Consider the following 23,678-nt stretch of genomic DNA (forward strand, 5'->3'; position numbering starts at 1 on the left):
TTTTTGGCACTTCTAGAAGTGAATTTCAAAGGATTTGACTAGCCCTGCTGTGTTCTGATGATGCTGAAGAAGAGGACAATATGGGTAATTTCTGGAACACAACTTCTTCATGAAATAGGTAAATCCCACAAGCAGCAAATCCGTTTTTCATTGAGTTTTAGATGTTCTCTGACAAGTTCTCGAAAAGCTTTCTCAGTAATGGTGGAAAATGATTCTTTGAGATCCCTCTCAAATCCACTTCACTGTAACAGATCTAAACACTGCAACATCCAGGAGTTGACAAATATGTTTAGAGTTTGGAACTTAATACATAAAACGAGTATTATTTTCCTGGCGAGCTTGAATAATGCTTGGTACGAAGTGGAAAGGTTGTACCTATAAGGACCTTTGTACCTTGTAGAGTTTTGTTATAGCAAAGGAAAAGGCCAAATGTATTCTGGTCGAACCAGCAATGTATCGTCTTTCCATATCTTGTTCCTGCCTTGCAACAAACATCAGTGCAGAATGGGGAACCTCCTTTAGGTCCACCAAGCATTCACATATTCCACAGTTCCTTAGCTTTGTAGACAACATAAGGCAGAAGCACTGTGCCATCACCTTCTCCACAAAACATAATCGTAGTGCTGTACTTGGAGAAGTTGATGATCCGCTCCAGGTACTTTATTTCCCTTCTATGGATTCCTTTCTTCTAATAATGTTTTTTTTTTTTTTTACATCCCACTAACTACTTTTTAAAATGGTTTTTCGGAGACACCAAGGTGCCAGAATTTAGTCCCGCAGAAGTTCTTTTATGTGCCAGTAAATCTACCGACATGAGGCTGACGTATTTGATCACCTTCAAATACCTCCGGACTGAGTGAGGACCAAACCTACCAAGTTGGGGTCAGAAGGCCAGCACCTCAACCAACTGAGCCATTCAGTTAGTCTCCTGGGAGGTACACCATCAGGTGATGTGTTCAGAGTTGTTGAAATACTTCTCCAGGACTTCTGCAGAAAGATTGATATACATTGGCATATGACTTGTGAATGTTGTTTCTAGAAACCTTTGCACTAGTCAGGCCCTGGCAAGTTGTTCTTGAAAATGTTTACTCTTCTACCAGAATGATCTAAATATGCTTTGCCAAGTAAGAAAGATCATTGCCATCAAATTAATAACCCCAGTCTGAGTATACAAATAAGATGTCTACAATGAATTATTTTTCCTCATCTGTTAAAGAATTTCATTATTTAATGTGCTGTTGGTCACTCTGGACTTTTCAGCAGCTCTTCCTAGGCTTAACAAACCATCCCTAACATCCTGAATTGCTTTCTTTACAATTTCAGGCAGATAGTTAACAATAATTTCTTGTTCCAGGTAGTCTGGATCTTTTTCTGGCCTATGTCCAAAGGTACCCTGATGTCCAAAGCAATTCTACCTGTAATGAATGAATGAATATTTAATTCCATTAATTCATGGTCATAACCTCAGTCTGGAAGTTTTGTCATGCAATAACAACTTATTATTATGAGCACACCAGAGAGCATTTCAGTCCTTGTAATACTAAAAGAAATATTCTTACGTTTGAGTAGGCTTTTAAAAAGCAATACATTGGCAAAATTATATCCCGACTGTATGAACACACAGTAATGAATCCAACAGAAACTTCACGTGTGTTTTAATACATTCTCTATTGGTACACCTGCATGCAAAAGGAAGCTATTACACAGTTCAAAACAAATTCCAAAGAGAGAGGGAAATTCAAATATGTTAATTAATGTCCAAATTTGCCCTGTGTATACTCAGTATTAGTTTTGTACACTCTATATCCCAACATTAATTTTTCGTTGTATCATGTGAACTGTTAACCATAGTAGTGTTATTTTTTTGTTTGCAGTTAGATGCAGTAATTGCTGTGGTCCAAACATCTGGTCGTCTGGACCAGATTATAGGTATCGTGAATACACTTCACAAGGCAGATAGCATTTTGGATGGACTACCTGTATTTATTTTTAGTGGAACCTCACTCACATGGTTGCTTGCACCTGGTAAGCATTATATTGACTTAAGAAAGTACAAGCACCTCCTTGGTAAATGGTGTAGCCTCATGCCACTTGGGAAACCTGCACATCACGTCACCACAACAGGCCTCAAATGGAATTTAGGTGAGCTGACTTCAATTTTGGGATAAATAAAAATATAACTCTCAGTTACATTTACACTCTATTTCTCTTCTCCTAAATTACTTGCACGTCTTTGTTCATCACTGTACTGTTAAATGAAGTATGTTCTTCAATTTGTTGGTATCAAGATCAAAAACTTAAGAATAAAGACCACCTAAAATCAAATGATGGATATAAAAAATGACAATCAGGGACAACATTGTCTTCACTCCAGTTGATATTTCTGATATTGATTACACTTCTACTGCTCAATCATAATTTTACTACTCCATTGCAGCCTCAGCCGAAGTTGTCATTTATTTACAAAACCTGGTAGTCAACAAATTGACACACAGGCATAGTTATGGATGGATAATTAACCAATCAATCAATCAATCAATCAATCAATCACCACTAATCTTCATTTAGGGCAGTCGCCCAGAAGGCAGATCCCTTGTCTGTTGTTTACCTAGTCTTTTCTTAAATAATCGCGAAGAATTTGGCAATTTAGTGAACATCTCCTTGAATAAATTAAGTAACAGTAGGGTGGCAAGATGAATGAGGGATGAATTTATTTCTTGTACCTTATTCATCCCTGATTGATCTGTTGACCTTGCTGTTACTTCACAATGCACATATGGTGTAATAAGAAACTTCTTAATTTGAGCTTAGATGATGTCAGCTCCCACTCGGAATGCTAGCATACTGTGAGCCATCTGGTGACGAATGAGAGTACCACTTGCTATGGACCAACGGTAAAGCATTCTTGAATTCAAATGTTTATTATTGGAGAAATCTTCCTTTTGAACAGTCAAGATTTTCTTCTGAAGATGTAGAGCAAAGTTCTCTGCGAATGGTAAAGAATTTGACCTTACTTTCTTAACACCGCAAAAGCCCAAAAGCTTGTTGTCATGTTTAATATAATCAAGAAGAATGCTTTCCCAATGCCTACATGCAACAAACGTCAAACTGACTGGCCTGCAATTTTTGGCTTTATGTTTATTACCTTTTCCTTATATACACAGGGGCTACTATAGTAACTCTCCATTTATTTGGATTAGCTCCTTCGTGCAAACAGTAATCAAAAAAGTACTTCAGGTACTTCTTTAGTGCCATATTTACACATGTATAGGTCACATGCCTGTATAAGCTGCACCTGAATTTTGAGACTATTTGTGGGAATTTGTTTCTCTTTTCTGAATTCTGTTGTAGACTCTAGATACGTAGCTTCGTTCTCCGAAATATGTTAGTGTTGTTCAATGCTCGCCTGTCCGGCTCCATGGTTAAATGGTTAGCGTGCTGGCCTTTGGTCACAGGGGTCCCGGGTTCGATTCCCGGCAGGGTCGGGAATTTTAACCATCAATTCAACTACTTCTTTCCATCCTTATTTTAAATATTGGCCTCAAATATGAACTTTTACTGCATCTTTTAACCGTCTTGTTCTTATCCTGTTGACACCTTATTTTTGATATTCTGTTTTCCTAATGTAATATATATTGCTTAAGCTTCTCATCAAGAAGATCCATTTCAGTGTCAGACATGGACTACTTTTTAAAAACAATATATGACTATTACTTTTAGATGAACACATCATTTTTTTCAAAGTGATTTTAGTATAAGTTCTGTTTTAATACCAATTTTTTTTTACTGTAAACATTTTGCATCCACAGTATTAACACTTGTAAATATCCATCAATATTTTTTACGTAAGTTGTTATGACTCCTTAGACCATATGTGTTTTAAGATTGATTGAAGCTGATGATACCCAATAAATAGTGGGCGAAACATGTACTTCAAATTTCTGATAATTTCCATGTGTATTTAACCACACTATAGTGGAATAAATTTGTATTGAATAGGTGGTATTAAAATTACTCCTTGTATAAACTTTGTGATAGGGGAGTCAAATCAAAAGACCTGCACCTGGTGAGCCGAACATGTCCTCGGACACTCCCGGCACTAAAAGCCATACGCCATTTCATTTCAATGCTCGCCTTTTCAGGTACAGCCTTGGCTGAGGGTGGTGAAAGTACGGTACCTAGCATCATTTGTTGTTTGCACGACAGTTGACCGGTGTAAATTGAGGAACATGGGTTGTGTTTGAAATTTAAATTACAAGTGGTGTGTTCTGCCAAAGAAAATGCTAATAGAGAAGTGGGAAGGAAGTTTGATGAATTGAAGGTGCACTTTAAAAAAGTCAGAGAATCGGCAGGCATTTCGCCGGAGAAAAGCGTGATATCCAGAACTGGAAAACGATATTATGGAGTACGTACATAAAACACAAGCAGACATATTTTATGTTTCAGTTCTTATGCTACAGTTTTAAGGACAAAAAATTGCTTAAAGAATGGTTACAGATGGGCAAGCAGTTTCATGGCACGACATGAGTTGGTGATTAGCAGAACGTCAGTGGTTCAGCAGCTACCTAAAAAGTACCGGGAAAACTGCTCGCATTTCAGGGACATTTAAAATTGAAATAATAAATAAAGTGATTCAACCTATTCAATACAAAAGAATAAGAAATGCAGTGATTACATTCTTATTTAATAATAAGTAGAAGTGGTACCGGTTTCGACCCTAGTCCAGGTCATCATCAGCCGATTAAAACATGAAAAACAATGCATAGGAAAAAGAAAATAAAAGATCAAGTTCACTCTGGATCAGTAGAAGAGGCGATATAAAAATGACGGGGGTAGACACTGTAAAATTCAGAAGAAGTAAAATGTAAGTCACTTATAAGAAACAGTGCGTAATTTTCTGAACGGCAGTATGGCACACGCAGTGTTAGGCAAAGTCTTATAATGTTTATGAAAAGCGAAGAACGGTTAAATCAGCTAGTTCGTATACACTGTCAGGCACAAAGTCATAACACACTCAAACATATATGAAGATCCATAATCGTGCTGAAGATGAAGATGAGTAGATCACCGGAAGCTGGCAAAATTTTTCAGTGTCTACCCCCGTCATTTTTATATTGCCTCTTCTACTGATCCGGAGTGAACTTGATCTTTTATTTTCTTTTTCCTATGCATTGTTTTTCATGTTTTAATCGGCTGTGATGACCTGAACTAGGGTCGAAACCGGTACCACTTTTACTTATTATTAAATAAGAATGTAATCACTGCATTTCTTATTCTTTTGTATTGAATAGGTTGAACCTCTTTATTTATTATTTCAATTTTAACTGTGATACTTTTCAATACGGAACAATGAAATTTTTATCTTTTTCAGGGACATGTCTTGAGTTTAAGGAAGACTTGTGATTACATCATGGGAGCAGTTGGAAATGCTGACAAAACACCTGTAATTTTTTTAAGTACCTGGGCAAACTACGGTCAACAAACCAGGCGAAAAAGTATTCACTGCAGGGGGAGAAAAACAGCAGTGTACTGTAGTGTTGTACATCACTGCTGATGCCAAAGGAAAAGCTGCCGCCAGGGATGCAAGTAAGAGTGCAGGAAAAGAGGTGGATGAATGAAAATTTGTACAGGGATTGGTTAGAAACAGTGGGGTTTTGTTGTCCTGGTGCTCCATTACATCGGCCATCCATATTGGGGATTGATAGCTTCCATGGTCACTTTGACAGAGAAGTGAAAAAGGTTGAAGAGAAAACAGTGATCTGACATGGTTGAGATTCCTGGTTGAAAGACGGGAATGCTGCAACCCCTAGATGTCTCCATCAACCAGCCTTTTAAGGCACATTTACAGCATTTCTACCATGAATGGAGGTGCAGTTCTAAGGAAATGACACTGAGCGAACGACTCAAAGAGCCCTTAAATTTATTTATTTATTTATTTATTTATTTATTTATTTATTTATTTATTTATTTATTTATTTATTTATTTATTTATTTATTTATTTATTTATTTATTTATTTATTTATTTATTTATTTATTTATTTATTTATTTATTTATTTATTTATTTATTTATTTATTTATTTATTTATTTATTTATTTCAGTTGCAATGTTCACAATATATAACTAATAATTGCACTACTAAACATTAACTGAATACAAATTAATAGAATACAAATTGAAGAATACAGTGAACTTCCCAATTTTGATTTGAAGATTAACAAGAGAAAGTTGGTAGTACAATAAAAAAAATAGAGTTACTAAAATAATTTTTTACAGTGGTGAATAATACAAAATAACATATTTAGCTATGAAGTTAAATCATTGCAACAGTCTTAGAAGAGAGAGTATGAAATAAACATGACACAGTATGCAAAATAATATTCTTAGAAGAGAAATAGAGTGTGTAATTTACAGGTAATTTAAAAATTGTGAATTCAAATAGAAGAAGAGAAATTTAACACTAGAATGTAGAGATAAGAAAGAAAAGAACAGCTATAAGAATAAAATCAAACATGTACTGTACATAAAACAGAGATAATATTCAACAGTATTTGTTTTACAGGAAAGTATCACACGCCAATTCAAAGTTGATTTGATTCATAGAAAAGATATCCACATTACTCTATATGTATTTAATTTATTGTAAACTTTCAGAATTCTATTAAGAGGAGAATTCTTATGTGCTTCTGTGTGGCACTTCTTAATGTAAAATAAATTCTTAAACTGGGCCGATGACCTAGATGTTAGGCTCCTTTAAACAACAAGCAATTCTTGAACCTGCCAGCCCTTTGAGGAACGTAAAATGGTATACTTCCAAGTAGCTCTTCGTCATTAATTTTACTATTCAGATTTTGTACAAAAATAAATCATCATCATGTATTCTTTACGTTTTTGTTCCACAGTTTTCAAGGTGTGATAACATTGTGGAGTAGGACTGAAGTCTTGAGTACTCATGTGACTGTTTCCAGTACACATACTTTAAGAACTGCTTTTGTACTCTGTCAATTAATATGATGTACTTAGTGTCTGGAGGACTCCAGATAATAGAACCATAGTCTAGTTTCGGTCTTGCGAACGAGTTGTATAAGACAAATAACGTTGTACATTGAAAATTTAATGAATTTCTAAATTTGAAGCCCAAATTTCTATAGGCCTGATCAACTATATATTCAGTATGACTTCCAAATTTCATCAGTATTGAACTGAATACCTAAATCCACCTTTTGTTTGACTCCATTCAAGATGGAACCATTGATGTAATAAGTATACCCGATGTGCTGGCAACATCTTGTAAAAGACATTTTAACACATTTATTTACATTAAATGGTAATTTATTTTCCTTGGTCCACAATGATATTTCATTTAGATCATTTTGTTAATTCTTAATCATCATTGGTTTTAACCGAAGAAAATACTTTGAGTAATACTTCTGAGTTAGACACAACATCAACAACACTGTTAACATAAATTAGAAACAATAAAGGTAAAGAATTTATTTTACTGTATATTGAGCCCTGGGGTACACCTAAAATGGCTATAAAATTTTGAGATGTATATCCTTTATAAAATACATATTGTTTCCTGTTAACTAAGTAAGATCATACCAAGGAGTAAAAGCTCTAAGATAAATTCAAGGAATCAATTTTCTTCAAAAGTATAATATCTTGATCTACTTTGTCAAAAGCTTTTTGAAAGTCTGTAAATACAACATTGAATTGGCCTCTCTCATCCAAATGCTCTGAAATATACTCTTGAGAACTGGATTAAATTTGTGGTGGTAGAATACATTGGAATGAAACCATGTTGATAAATAGAAATAATAGGTTACATGATTCATTATATGTTCAAAAGGAATTCTTTCAAAGAGCTTTGCAGGAGTTGACAATATAGTTACTGATCTATAATTATTGATTAATCTAAGATCACCAGTTTTGGGAATAGGAGTTATTTTTGAATATTTCCAAGCATCAGGAAAAATCAAAGACCTAATAATCATACTGAACAATATTGCCAATGTGTACAGTAACTGATCTTTGCATCCCTTGAAAATAAACGAAGGAATCCATCTGGTCCTGATGATTTCATAGGCTTGAGTTTCGTTATTGCTTTCTCAATTTCATAGACAGTTATTCTACTCAAGTAAAGCAAATCCAACTGAGCGTTTAAGTTACAATTTGAACAGAACAGATTGTGTGATGCAGTATTTTCTGAGTACACTTTAGAAAAATATTCTACATAATAATTCCCAATACTTTCATTACTATTGCATACTTTCATCTCTGTACTTTTATTCCAGGTTTTCTTTTGTCTTTTGTAAAATCCCAGAATGAATTTATGTTTGTTGGTATTTCTAATTCAGTACTTTCAGTGTACTGTTTGAATGCAATATTCATTTCCTTCTTAATATTTGCTCTTAATTCTTTATACATAAACAAATTAGATTTTTTTTTCTTTTATTTTCGTAACTTTTTCTTTAAGCTTTAGATCCTTGGTGAACCAGACTGGATACTTCCATTTATATTACTTAGTTTTTGGAACCCATTTACTAAAAACTGAATACAACTTATCATAAAATACATCTACAGCTAGATTTACATCATCATAATTCAGAATGTCATTCCAGTTTTCAACCCTAAGTAGAGCGTATAGATGTAAAACAGCTTGTTTAAAATTAAATCTATTTTCACATCCATGAATTTTACTGTTTTATATTCCACATATGTATTTGATAGAGGATAATAAAGGAGGATGGTGTTGATCAATGGGAATAAGTATCTCCGGTTCTTTGCTCAGATCAATTATATCTGTATTTGAAAGCACAAGGTCAAGGGTGATTCCATTTATTTAAATACATGATTAAATGATTTTAAATTAATCAGGTGTAAATACTTTAAGACTTCTTTAACTTTATTGCTACTTTGACCCATATCATAATTGCTGCCTATTATTTCAGTAGATTAAAATCACCCAGTGTAATAATGTTTGATGTAAATATACCTTTGGTTTGAATTAGGTTCTCAAAGAAGAAATATAGTCTCTCAGGTCTGAATTTGGCAGAAAATAAGCTACACTAACAAGGTGCCTTACATTGTTACTAAAGAATGAAATGCACAGTGAATCAGCATTTCCTTCAACTAGATTTATTCTCTTCAGTGATGATACTATTCTTTACACCAATCAACAACCCTTCATCTCTAGTCTTACTGGTGATTTGTATATTTCTGTCCTGGCAATATATGAAAATGAATGAAAATCCACAGCCTGTTTCCAGTCATCCGACCAGGTCAGGAATGGAATGAATGAAGCCCCCATCTAGTGGTGAGGATAGGAATTGTGCCGGCTGCTAAAGCTTGTTGCACTCCTCTGGGGCAATGGTTAATGAATAACAGATGAAATGAAATGATATTGCTGGAATGAAAGATGACAGGGGAAACCGGAGTACCCAGAGAAAAACCTACCCCGCCTCTGCTTTGTCCAGCACAAATCTCACATGAAGTAGCCGAGATTTGAACCATGGAACCCAGCGGTGAGAGGCTGGTGTGCTGCCGCCTAAGTCACGGAGGATCCCTGGCGATATAAATGATACCTATCATCAAATACCTCTGAATCATAAATAGAAGCCATGTTTCAGTTATTACAATCAGATCATAAGAATTACGTAACACATTGTTATAAGTTGGTCTTTGATCTGAGACCTCTGACATTCTGGTAATAAATATCATAGAGTGAAGTTAACAGTTAAGCTTATTTAAATCACTTTTGCCTTGAATTCTAATTATTGGTGTGCCATCTTCTTCCCTTGTGAACATTTTTCAGTTTCTGATCCAGGGGTATTTCACATTTTTGGAAATATTGACCTCCGTAGTTTTTGAAAACAGTTTCCTGAGAGTAGGACAAATACTCTCTTAGGATTACTGAATTATGGCCAATATCCAATGAGAAAAGTACCTTTTTATTCTCCTTTGATGGAGAAGTTCTTCCTTGAAATACCTGCAGCAAAAATGAACGATTATGGTGGGAGAGTTTGGACTGTTGCTGTTAGGGGGCCTATTGCAAGCACCAATGTCAGCTTCTTCAGTACTGACATTGAGTGCTCTATCAAAGTGCCACCACTTCTTCACTCACATTTTCATTCTGTTGATGAGGAACTCCATGGATTTTTAAGGTATTCACCCTGGAATATTGTTCACAGTCAGTAATCCTCTTGCTTAAACTTTCAGTCTTTTTTTTTTTTTCCAACTCATTATTTTCATTTTTCAGGGTTTCATCATGAGTAGGAATGAATCAAATTTTCTCCCATGCTCAGTGATCATAGCAGAGTTACTGTCTAGCTTTTCGTGACATAGTTCTACAGATCTGCCCATTTTCCTTTCCTGAATTTTCTGTGTGTCCTTAATTTGTTGAATTTCTTTCCTTAACATGTTCACTGCCACCATTTTCTAAAATATCTTTCTCAGGAGCTGTTTTGGCAGTATCAGTCAGTCCTAATAAATGGCACCAAATTTTATCAAAAACGTGTCCATCAAGTTAATAAAGTAAATATTACGCATTTCAAACAATATTTATTTTTTGACGCTTTAAAGCATCAAGCAATACTTTTCTTTTGTACTAATTTTTGTACTTCTTAGTAAACGGGAAACAAGTCATTCCTATTGGATCACCTACCCAATTAATTTCCTCTTCATTTGCGGATGTTGATTGCACATTTTCACGAACACTGTCGTCTTCATTCAGCACACTGTTAGCTGCCTCTGTGAATCAGTGGTAGAGCGCCGGCCTCCGGATCCCAAGATGGCGGGTTCAAACCCGGCAGAGGTAGTCGGATTTTTGAAGGGCAGAAAAAAAGTCCATTCGACACTCCATGTTGTACGATGTCGGCATGTAAAAGATCTCTGGTGACACATTTGGTGTTTACCCGACAAAATTCATTAAATCTCAGCCATAGACACCCAAGAGAGTTTCGGTTTACTCGGTCTGCCATCTAGTGGGCCTAGAGTAAAACGGAACATCGAAATTGACGAGCAGACAGCCAGATGGCGTCAAATTGAAATGTCTGCACACGGTAGCTGAGGCCATACGATTATTATTATTATTAGCACACTGTTGTCACTTTCACTATCAGAATTCCTCCACTCATCGTCCTCACTGCCTGACAATATATCAGATTCGCTGTCAGAAACCTCTTAACATTTTAATTAAATCTTCATTAGTATAAAATTATCTCTCATACTTCTTCTTAGGATGAGATGGACCGGGCTCTGACCTGTTCTTCATTTCAAAACAATACTGATTGTCACCTAATTGCTCAACAATGGAACCGTGCATGGCAAATTGTTCTAAAGGTAACCTTCCTGCAGTACCGGCATAACCACAAGCATAAATTTCCAAGCTGGCGCGTTTCTGTGTAGCTTCAGAAACATAGGATTCTGGACGCTTTAAAGCGGCAGTGGCAGTGAATGTATTAAATCCAACATTTCTTTTCTTACATCCTTCAGAACTGTTGACACTTCCTTCAGAGTGTCTATGTCTTCATTTTTGGCCTTCTCATCTCTAATAGACAAACATTCTGGACACTTCTACTGGCCTCCGACTGCCCTAAGGTGCTCAATTTCCATTTTCTTCAAGCTTATACACTTAGCAGGTGATGTTCATTTGCACTCAGAACACTAATTTATCAGATTTGTCTGATTTGTTTGGAAATTTCAAATTACACACACAGCTATCGCTTATGGTAATTTGGATATATTGGATGCTTCTAAGTAATTCCTAATGAACGTTCTTATTATTTAATTAAAGTATTTATTAAAAACAAAGTTGTAATGGCAAAATATGTATTGTAGAGTAACTTCAATAACACGGAGTATACACTAACATCTAGTGGCAACAGCTGCAACTCTACCTTGCGAGAAAAACAATGTTTCAAAGGTGGTAGCATGCACTAAGTTGGCAGAATGACCACTGTCGATAGTCTTCCCTCACCAAGTTCATATAACCTCCAAAAGTAAGTCTGTCGCTACACAAACCAAATTTTGTTTGCATAGCTTTTAATATTGAAGTTAACTACATGAGCCTACAATATTAATTTGTTATGAACTACTTACAGCAGCCGAAGACACCATTTATAGCTAATGAACAGCACATATTACATCTAAATTATACATTTTAATCGGAGTACTACCAACACATCTTCACACCACCATTTCTAAAATGTGCGAATGGATCCTAGATGTGTGGAAATTATTCCAGCAGAGATGGTAGCCCAGAGCTTCAAATTCATGTCAATTTCCAACACAATGGACAGGACAGAAGATGACATAGTGTGGGGCGCATCATGAGACAGTGATAAAGTGTCGAGTGGTGATGAATAGGTACCTTAAATTATTTTAATCACGTTTGGATGCAGTAGGTTGTAAGGTATGAGGATATAAAATGTTTTATACTAGCAAAGTGTTCTAAACTAAAGGGAGTTTACTGTATTAATTTAAAAATTCTGAGTACAAGCAGCACCCCATTTTTACCTGCTTATATTTAGTAATAAAAGTACATAAATACAGTATATCCCCAGAAATCTTATCAATTCCAGCTACTTCTCTAGTTTTCAACTTTTTCATCTTATTGTAAATGTCTTTGTTATCATAGGAAAATTTCAGTACTTTATTATGGTTCATGGTGTGGGTTACTGTATAGTCACATCCTGTTCATAAACCATGGGCAATGGCTGGGTGGTGTAGTAAGTGGTTCTGAGAGTCGGGATACCAGTTGCTACAGAATGGGTGTGGGCATCTCGGACATATTCTGAGTCACAGTCCTCCTTGTGCTCAGGCGGCTAGGACTATACAATCCACCGTTGTCTCTAACCCGTTAGAGGAGAGATCCTCACTTGGACTATGTGTAAGTAGAGTAGCATCCCGTTTCATTAATTTACCGAGCTCAGAATATTTTAAGCAAGCCTTGGACCTATGGGAGTAACGAAATCCCACTCCCATTTGACAGGTGAGGGACTCCTTGGAAACAACTTGGTGAACAAAGTGGAATTCGATGGGGAGCTATCAATATTATTGAGGCTTAAGGAAGAAAGAAAGTAGAATGGGCTGAGTCAGCAAAGAGGATGCATATGGATGTGCTAGGAGTAAGTGATATTCGGGTAAGGGAAGAAAACGAGGAAGAGATAGGACATTATAAAGTGTACTTGATGGGTGTTAAAAAGGGAAGAGCAGAGTATGGGTTAGGACTGTTCATCAGGAATACTACTGTACGCAACATAGATTCTATTAGGCACGTAAATGAGCGAACGATGTGGGTAGATTTGGCAGTTGGAGGAAATAGGACGAGAATTGTCTCAGTGTATTCACCATGGGAGGGTGCAGATGAGAATGAAGTTGACAAATTTTATGAAGCATTGAGTGACATCGTAGTCATGGTGAACAGCAAAGATAGGATAGTGCTAATGGGCGATTTCATTGCAAGGTTTGGAAATAGAACTGAAGGATACAAAAGGGTGATTGGTAGATGTGGGGAGATATGGAAGCTAATAGGAATGGAAAGCGTTAGCTGGACTTCTATGCTAGTATGGGTTTAGCAGTTATGAATACATTCTTCAAGCATAAGGTATTCACCGCTACACATGGGAGGCTAGGGGTACAAGATCCGTAATAGACTATATCTTAACCGACTTCGAATTCAGGAAATCTGTTAGAAATGTATGGGTTTTTTGGGGATTTTTCGATGACACAGACGACTGTCTGATCTGTAGTGAACTAAGTATCTCTAGGTATAGGATAGAGAAAGTGAAATCCGTCTGCAAATGAATAAGGGTAGAAAATCTCCAGGACGTAGAAATTAGACAGAAGTACATGGATATGATTAGTGAGAAGTTTCGTACAGTGGACAGTAAGCAGGTTCAGGATTTAAAAAGAGAATGGGTGGCATACAGGGATGCTGTAGTGGAAACAGGAAGGGAAAACGTAGGAACAACTGTGTGTAAAGATGGGAAATAGTGAACATCTTGGTGGAACGATGAAGTGAGAGCAGCTTGTAAACGTAAAAAGAAGGCTTTTCAGAAATGGCTCCAAACAAGGGCTGATGCAGACATAGATGAAAGAAACAGAGCGAAACAAATAGTTGTTAATAAACTTAACCATGATAGGTTAATATTGTGTTTGGTCCGTATTGAGTGGTCTGAATGTATAATATAACTATTTATAATAGTTTATTTAAATCTGCCTTGATCAATACACTCATTAAATGAAAGAAACATTATTAATTAAACCATACATGTTTCGGGAAATCTCAACCATTCCCTTCATCAGTGGTTAGATCAAAGAATAACACAATATGACGTTTCTTTCATTTAATGAGTGTATTGATCAAGGCGGATTTAAATAAACTATTATAAATAGTTATATTATACATACAAATAGTTGTTGAATCCAAAAAGAAGTCGTGGTAAGATTTTAGTAATAACCTGGAAAGGCTAGGTCAAGCAACAGGGGAAACCTTTCTGGGCAATAATAAAGAATCTTAGGAAGGGAGGGAAAAGGGGAAATGAACAGTATTTTGGGTAATTCAGGTAAACTTATAATAGATCCCAGGGAATCACTGGACAGGTGAAGGGAATATTTTGAAAATCCTCTCAACGTAAAAGGAAATCATCTTGGTGGTGTCGTGAACAACCAAGTTCATGGGAAGGAGGAAAGTGATGTTGGTGAAATTACACTTGAGGAAGTGGAAATTATTCAGCAGGAATAGATGAATTTATACCTGAAATGGTGAAGTATTTTGGGAAGGCAGGGATGAAATGGCTTCATAGAGTAGTAAGATTAGCATGGAGTGTTGGTAAGGTACCTTCGGTTTGGATAAAAGCAGTAATTGTACCTATCTATAAGAAAGGGAACAGGAAGGATTGCAACAACTATCGAGGTATCTCATTGATTAGTATACCAGGCAAAGTGTTCACTGGCATCTTGGAAGGGAGGGTGCGATCAGTAGTTGAGAGGAAGATGGATGAAAACCAGTGTGGTTTCAGACCACAGACCACAGGATCAGATTTTCAGTATTCTCCAGGTAATTGAAAAATGCTACAAGAAGAATAGACAGTTGTGTTTATGTTTCATAGATCTAGAGAAAGCATATGACAGGGTACCAATGGAAAAGATGTTCACCATACTGGGGGACTATGGGATTAAGGGTAGATTATTAAAATCAAAGGCATTTATGCTGACAATTGGGCTTCAGTGAGAATTGATGGTAGAATGAGTTTTTGGTTCAGAGTACTTACAGGGGTTAGACAAGGCTGTAATCTTTCACCTTTGTTGTTTGTAGTTTACATGGATCATCTGCTGAAAGGTATAAAGTGGCAAGGAGGGATTCATTTAGTCGGAAATGTAGTAAGCAGTCTGGCCTATGCTGACGACTTGGTCTTAATGGCAGATTGTGCCAAAAGCCTGCAGTCTAATATCTTGGAACTTGAAAATATGTGCAATGAGTATGGTATGAAAATTTGCCCTTCGAAGACTAAATTAATGTCACTAGGTAAGAAATTCAGTAAAATTGAATGTCAGATCGGTGATACAAAGCTGGAACAGGTGGATAATTTCAAGTATTTAAGATGTGTGTTCTCCCGGGACAGATGAGATTGAATCCAGGTGCAGTAAAGCTAATGCAATGAGCTCACAGTTGCGATTAACAGTATTCTGTAAGAAGGAAGTCAGGTCCCAGACGATACAATCTTTACATCGGTCTGTTTTCAGACCAACTTTGCTTTACGGGAGCAAAAACTGGGTGCACTCAGGATATCTTATTCGTAAGTTAGAAGTAACAGACATGAAAGTAGAGAGAATGATGGTATCCTTACATGCACACTCCCCTTGTTCATTAATGATTCCTGGAACTGATTGTTTTGATTGATTGATTGATTGATTGATTGATTGATTGATTGATTGATTGATTGATTGATTGATTGATTGATTGATTGATTGATTGATTGATTGATTGATTGATTGATTGATTGATTGATTGATTGATTGATTGATTGCAACACAGCCTGGAAGATTTATTTCTTTTTCTAGGGTTAACTTTCTCTACAGGATTGACCATTCTTTTATAAAAGGATTTGTTCAGGTATTCTGAAAGTCAATTACCAATATTTGGCAATGCAGGAAGGTTCCCTTTCATGTTCCTGTCTCCTTACATATTCTTTGATTTGCCACTTGTTTGTTCCTTTCCATTACTTATATTGACCCTCTTGTGTTTGTCCTATGTTCCTGGTCTTCTACCACCCATGTTCATTTATGCTTTTGTCTCTTTCCTTTTTCTGTATTTATCCAGCTTTCTTCATATCCTGCACTTTCCACATCAAGATGAAGATCTGTCAAGATGGCTCCTCCTAATGAAGGTGGAAAACAGAAACGAGCTTGTCTGAGACTAAGAAGAAATGTGTGTAGATTGTCCTTGTGCTTTTGTGCTTTTATGTTGGACCTTGTCTCTTCTATCTGTTGTCTCCTCTTCCCACACTGACCTGTTGTTGTAAGCAATGGAAAGGAGCAAACAAGTTCCAAATCAAGTCATATATCTTTTCCTATTAGGTGTCCCCTTTTTATGTTCGTTTCTATTTTTTTTTTATTACTTGTTTTTTCTTTCCATTACTTAGACTGTAATGTCTGTTAATAAACAACAAACAAACTCCCATATAGCAATTGAGGCTTTTATGGCTGGCATTAAAAATCATGTCATCGTCGCCATAAGACCTATCTGTGTCGGTGCTACATAAAGCAAAATAAAAATCATGTCAGTGTTTTCCGGGCTTGCAGGGCATGGGTCGAAGAGCATGTGATGGTCCTGAAGTTAGACGGCCTTCTTAACCCAGTCTATGAGATGTCAGAGATGATCTGTGTTTACGTGTATAAATCCTGCCAGGCGCGTCCACGCCGCGGGGGTGGGCAACGGTGTTGTAGTCGAAGCTAAAGTAGCGGCCAGTACTGGTGGGGACCCAGTCCCATGGGGTATAACACGGGCCCCGTGCACAGGGATACATGTAAAAACCTTAACGGCAGTAAAGGCGTAAAATGAAAGTTTTCAATACAGCTGAACTGGCAGAGAATAGTACTTCTGGGAATAGTACAGAAGGAACCCACTGCCTTGTGGGAAGAGGAGGGATCCTCAAAGGTGAGGGAGTAAACCCTGAAAGAAAATCCTCTGATGCATTAGGCTTAGCAGGTCAGCAGAAAAATGTTATGGGTTGCTTTCAATCTAAGAATGATCCTCGTATGGAAAAATAAACCAAATTTAGGCCAAACTCCATGTACCCTTGGAATGAACGACAACTCTCCAGAATTGGAAGAGAATCCTATGAATACAAGAAGTAATATCAATGAAAGAAAAAATACTCAGACTGGACTAAAATACAAACATAAACTGAGAATAGGAACTCTAAACGTAATAACTCTTGACAGACAAGAATGAAGAGATTGTAGATATGATGGAAAGAAGGAAGCTTCATATACTGAGACTGAGCGAGACAAAATGGAGAGTGACAAAGTAAAAATTATTAAGAGGAGGTTACAAACTGTACTGGCATGCTAATAGAAAGGAAGCACGAAATGGAGTAGGTTTGGTACTCCACAAAGATATCACACATGTCACCTTTGTAAATGATAGAATAATGAAAGCCAGACCAGAGTAAACTTAGGGAAGAATAGTTTTACAATAGTCCAAGTATGCCCCTCAGCAAGGAATGAGTGATTATGAGAAAACAGAGTTCCTGGATGATTTGGAAGATCAATACGAGAAGACAGTGTTATGATAATTGGGGATCTGAATGCCCAAATTGAGGCCAATATATCTGGTTAAGAGTTGGTGACTGGCCTTTTTGGCTATGGAACAAGAAATGTAGAGGGTGAACATATTCTAAATTTGTGTGTAAGAAACAATCTTGTAATAAAAAATACATTAAGATTACTAGATATGGCTGGGATGGGAAATCAAAGAAAGTTATTGATTATGTGATAACAGATAACTTAATTGGAGAAGAAGTGAGGGATACGAAAGTTACCCGAAGTGAAAGCTTGGATAGTGACCACAGACTTCTAGTAGTGGTTCTAAATTGCACAGTTAAAGCTATGCCTGCAGTAAAGAGATTGCCAAAGATTGAAGAATGGAAACTGAAAAATGAATAAATCAAGAGGGATTTTCAAAATTTGGTAGTGACTAAATTGCCAAAATATAAGACGGGTAGTGTTGATGAATAGTGGAATGCATTTAAAACAACAATAGTTAACTGTGCTATAGAGGTATGTGGCAAAACGAAAGGTAAAGTCAAGGAGAAAGAAACATGTTGATGGAATGATAGAGGAAAGCATACAATTGATGAAAGAAACATAGCAAAGAAAAACAAAGATGTTGAGAAACATACTCAGGCTCAGGGAATTGTACCAAATGACGATGAAAAAATAGGAAGATGGAACAGGAATGTAGGAATAAGAAACTCCAGGTAACAAGAGTAGTGAAAGAAGAAAAGGAGAAGAGCTGAGAACTGTCACCCAAAGAAATTGAGGAAGATGGTAAAGGAAATCAGAAAATGTTATATGGGTTAATGAAAAGTAAAACAAGAAATTAAAGCTATTGAAACAGAGGACAGAATCATTATCAGAGACATGGTAGGAATGAGAGAAGAGATAAAGAGTTATTTTTAAAAAATTATTGAATGGGGAGAGTGAACAACAAGAACAAGTTACCACAGTCACTAATGAATTACAGAAGGAACCTCCAATTACTTGGAAAGAGACAGAAAATGCCCTGAAGAAAATGAAAAGTGGAAAGTCAGCGGGAGCAGATGAACTAACAGCAGACATGATTAAAGCAGCTGGAATCCCTGGAATACAGTGGCTACATCAAACACTGGGAGTTATATGGAAAGAGAACAGGAGAAACATGGGATGCCCTAGAGAGAAAAGAAGCATACCAGCACTCTAATAAATTTATAATGTCCAATAACAGACCAAATATATTGGTATTCATCTTCATGAATTCCTTCCAGTGAGCCAGGTAGGATATTTAAGAGTGATGTTTTTATGACAATTAGGTTCTCGTTTCTTATTTTTTTCTTGCTGGCTTGATGCAAACCTCCATACCAATCTATTCTGTGCTGATCTTTTCAGGTGGTGGTGATTACTGTTTTTAAGAGGAAGTATAATTTCTACGTAACGACTGTATCCTACATCTGCTCTAATCTACTTTTCATATTCATACCTTGCTCTATCCCTACCGTTCTTACCGCCTACACTTCCCTTAGAAACCAACTGAACAAGTCCTGGGTGTCTTAAGACGTGTCCCATCATTCTATCTCTTCTTCTGGTCAAATTTATCCAAATCAATCTCCTGTCACCAATTCGATTTAGTATCACTTTATTTGTGATTTGATCTATCCATCTCACCTTCAGCATTCTTCTGCAACACCACATTTCAAAAGCTTTTATTCTCTTTCTTTCTGAGCTAGTTATCGTCCATTTTTCTCTTCCATACAATGCCACGCTCCATATGAAAGTCTTAAAAATCATCATTCAAATTCCTATATGAGTATTCAGAGTGAGCAAATTTCTCTTCATAATTTCTTCCTTGCTTGTGCTAGTCTGCATTTTATGTCCTCCGTACTTTGCCATTGTTAGTTATTTTACTACCCACATAACAATATTCATCTACTTCCTTTAAGACTTCACTTCCTAATCTAATATTACCTCCTTCACCTGACTTTGTTTGTCTGCACTCCATTACTTTTGTTTTCGACTTATTTATTTTCATCTTATACTCCTTATTCAAGACTCCATCCATACCATTCAGCAATTTCTCCACATCCTCTGCAATCTCAGATAAAATAGCAATATCATTTGCGAATCTGAGGGTTTTGATTTCCTCACCTTGGAATGTGATTCCCTTCCCAAATTACTCTTTGATTTCCTTTACTGCCTGTTCTTTATAAACATTGAAAAGGAGGGGGGACAAACTGCAGCCTTGTCTCATTCCTTTCTGGATTGCTGCTTCTTTTCCAAAGCACTTGATTGTTATCACTGCAAATTTATTTTTATACAGATTGTAGATAAGTCTACGTTCTCGGTATCTGATCCCAGTCATCTTCAGAATCTCAAATAGCTTGGTCCAATCAACATCTTACAATGCCTTTTCCAGATCTACGAATGCCAAGTACAAGGGCATGTCCTTCTTAATTCGATCCTCTAAGATCAGATGTAAAGTCAGAATTGCTTCACGTGTTCCTACATTTCTTCTGAAGCCAAATTGATCTTCTCCCAACTCAGCTTCAACTTGTTTTTCCATTCTTCTGTAAATAATACGTGTTAAAATTTTGCAGGCATGAGATACTAAACTAATGGTGCAGTAGATTTCACACTTGTCAGCACCGGCTTTCTTGGGAATATGTATAACAACATTCTGCCAAATATTGGATGGCTCTTCTCCTGTCTCATACATCTTTCACACTAAATGGAATAACCTCCCCATGCTGGTTTCTCCTAAGGCAGTCAGTAATTCAGGGGGAATGTCATCAATTCCAGGTGCCTTATTCCTATTTCTGTCTCTCAAAACTCTGTCGAATTCTCACCTCAAAACTGGGTCTCCCATTTCATCAGCATCGACACCCTCTTCCTGTTTCAGAACATCATCATCTACGTCTTTATCTTGATACAACTGTTGGATATGTTCCTGCCATCTTTCCACCTTGTCTTCTTTCCCTAGAAGTTGTTTTCCATCTGAGCTCTTGATATTCATACACCTAGATTTCCTTTCTGCAAAGGTTTCCTTGATTTTTCTGTATGCAACATCTACCTTTCCTACAACCATACAACCTTCAACCTCCTTGCACTTCTCCTTCAGCCATTCTTCCTTACCTGTCCTGCACTGTCTATCCACTTCATTCTTTAATCACCTGTATTCTTTTCTGCCCTCTTCATTTTTTGCATTCTTGTGTTTTTGTCGTTCATCAATCAGGTCTACTATCTCCTGAGTTATCCATTGACTCTTAGTTGCTCTTTCCTTTCTTCTTAACATTTCATCAGCACCTCTACCGACCTCATTCTTCACGATTGTCCATTCTTCCTCTACAGTGTTTTCTTCAGCCTTTTCATTTAGTCCTTATGCAACATGTTTCTTGAAACAATCCCTCACACTCTTTTCTTTCAACTTGTCTAGATCCCATCTCCTTGAATTTCTTCCTTTCTTCAATTTCTTAAACTTCAGATGGCATTTCATGACCAACAAGTTGTGGTCAGAGTCCACATCTGCTCCTGAAAAAGTTTTACAATCCAACATCTGGTTTCTGAATCTCTGCCTAATCATAATGAAGTCTGTTTGTAACTTCCAGTGTCTCCAGGTCTCATTCACATATACAGCCATTGTTTGCGGTGTTAGAACCAGGTATTAGCAAGGACATTGTACAACACACTGTAATATCCAGAATAACACTAAGTACGACCAGTGTTGCCAACTTATATTTTCAAGATCCGCTAAATACTACTAAAAATCCGCTAAAATTCCGCCAAGAAATCCAATCTCAAAAAATAATAATAATAATAATAATAATAATAATAATAATAATGTGAGGAAAATTCTCGGCCCCAAAAAACAGAAGATGTATATAGACTGAGGTCACGCAAAGTGACAGAAGAGCTTTCCAACATTGCAGCAGACATCCGCAAAAGACGTCTGAAATTTTATGGGCACGTCCGCAGACTGTCGGCAAGTAGACTGACACACACGATTCTCACCTACATAGAACATCTAAAAAATATTCCATGGGTACTGGAAGTAATGAAGGATCTGGAAAAAGCCCAGATGAACTCAAATGACACCGCGGACAGAAACCTCTATAGGAAAAAAATTAATGGATGGAAAGTGCAACCAGAGAACGAAGTGAAAAAGAAGACTGGAGCAAAGTGGACAGAAGAACGAAAAAGCATCCACGGAGAAAGGATGAGAGCTGTTTGGCAACTCAGAAAACAGAATCGTTAGAGCTTTGCGTGATCCACTGGGTCCATACTCACATAATAAAAATAATAATAATAATAATAATAATAATAATAATAATAATAATAATAATAATAATAATAATAGTAGTAAATGTCTGTACTCACGTGATCTGTGAGTTTCACTGGGATTAACCCCCCTGCCTGCGAGCCGGCGAGCTAAAACTTATAGGCATTTTACTGCCGGGTGCAAACTAGGTGAATCCCCTACCTCAAGGGCCACACACAGAACAGGCCAGTTCATTAAACGGTCTTCCTTCATAGCATAAATATAAATGCTACTCTCTCAGAGTTTCATTATCTGTCGTCATTCGTCAACTAAGAGATAAGTAACCTTTCCTCACTCATTAGAAATTTATGATTCCACGATCTCGTAACATCAAATCCAAATAACATGTTTTCCTTGTGTGACTGCTAGCTCCTAACAAGAAATACCGAATAGCTCAGAGACAGGCTGGAGTACAAATTTTTTTAAAAAGTAAAATGGATAAAACGCTAAATTCCGCTATAATGAATCTAGAATTCCGCCAAAAAATCTGCTGTCCGCTAAATGGTATATTTCTCCGCCGACAGTCTTCTAATTCCGCCAAATTTAGCGGAAAATCCGCTAAGTTGGCAACACTGGGTACGACAAGAACTATGTTGAACCTTCCTATGTATTAGGCATTCTAGAATTTATGAAGAAAAGTGTTGGGTAACATCCTTCTAGAAGCCTGGCTAGGCAACCTATATAAAGAGACAGTCTCGATGGTGGAGTTGAGTTATTGTTTAACAGGAGTTCGTTCTCATGAACTTGTGTTGTGTTTATGCCGACATGCTAGTAGCAGTCAGCAGTCTACTGTTTCAAGATGGCAGTCGTAGTCTTCTGATGTTTCCGTAGTAGTGTTTTGTTTGTGACGGCAGTTGATTAGGTTATGTGTGTTTAACTTGTAAATAAAATCTGTGTACTCAAGTGACAGCATTTTGTGTGTGTCTTTGTGGATACATCAAGGCAGTAAGCCTAAGCGTAGTAATGCTTCACACCTTACTTACAATGATCCTGTGTGGTTTAAGGAGAGATTTCATTGCAATATGTCAAAGGATGAAGGAGATAATTATCTTGCTTCTTAACAGGATATCTCTTTGTGTTTTTGGACTTTTTATATTTTGTATATAGCCTAAAGGGTTCTGTAGCCTTGTCTGCAACTTACTGATAGTTCGTATTAGCTTCCCATGGTCAGGAACTATGTAGTGAATGAAATAAATTGAAGTAAATTTGTAATGGTCATCATATTAGAATTCAGTGTGTGCATTCTACTTTTAATGTAGTTTCAAATGTATTTTTTGTACACTGCAATCTAAAAAAAAAAACAGTAAACGGTAAACAAAATCTCAGAAGATGCCATAAATTTTAAGAATATTATGGTTAATCACACTGATGTTTGAAATTTGTAATTCTGAAATTAATTAGTAAAAAAGGGAAGCCTGCTTACCCCTTACACAAGACCCTTCCTCTGTAGTGAAGAAAGCATGTTTCCAAGAACTTAAAATGAAATTTCAGGCTGATATAAGACAGATGAAAAACGAATGGTGGCAGCAGAAAGCCAAGGAACTCCAGAATTTGTCCGATACCAGAGACCTTCAGAATTTATACAACAAACTAAAACAAC

The 23,678-nt window shown here is 36.6% G+C and overlaps 1 protein-coding gene across 7 annotated transcripts in view; it reads left to right on the plus strand.

The window, feature by feature from the left end:
• The window catches only part of LOC136884642 (thiamine pyrophosphokinase 1), a 204,064-nt gene that overhangs the window by 175,912 nt on the left and 4,474 nt on the right, over positions 1-23,678 (plus strand). For all 7 annotated transcript variants that reach the window (XM_067156922.2, XM_067156879.2, XM_067156887.2 and 4 more), the window contains one exon: positions 1,875-2,142. In XM_067156922.2, coding sequence (XP_067013023.1) covers positions 1,875-2,142 — 268 coding nt within the window. The remainder of the gene's footprint in view (positions 1-1,874; positions 2,143-23,678) is intronic.

The sequence above is a fragment of the Anabrus simplex genome, chromosome 1 (genome assembly GCF_040414725.1).
Source record: "Anabrus simplex isolate iqAnaSimp1 chromosome 1, ASM4041472v1, whole genome shotgun sequence".
Lineage (NCBI taxonomy): Eukaryota > Metazoa > Arthropoda > Insecta > Orthoptera > Tettigoniidae > Anabrus > Anabrus simplex.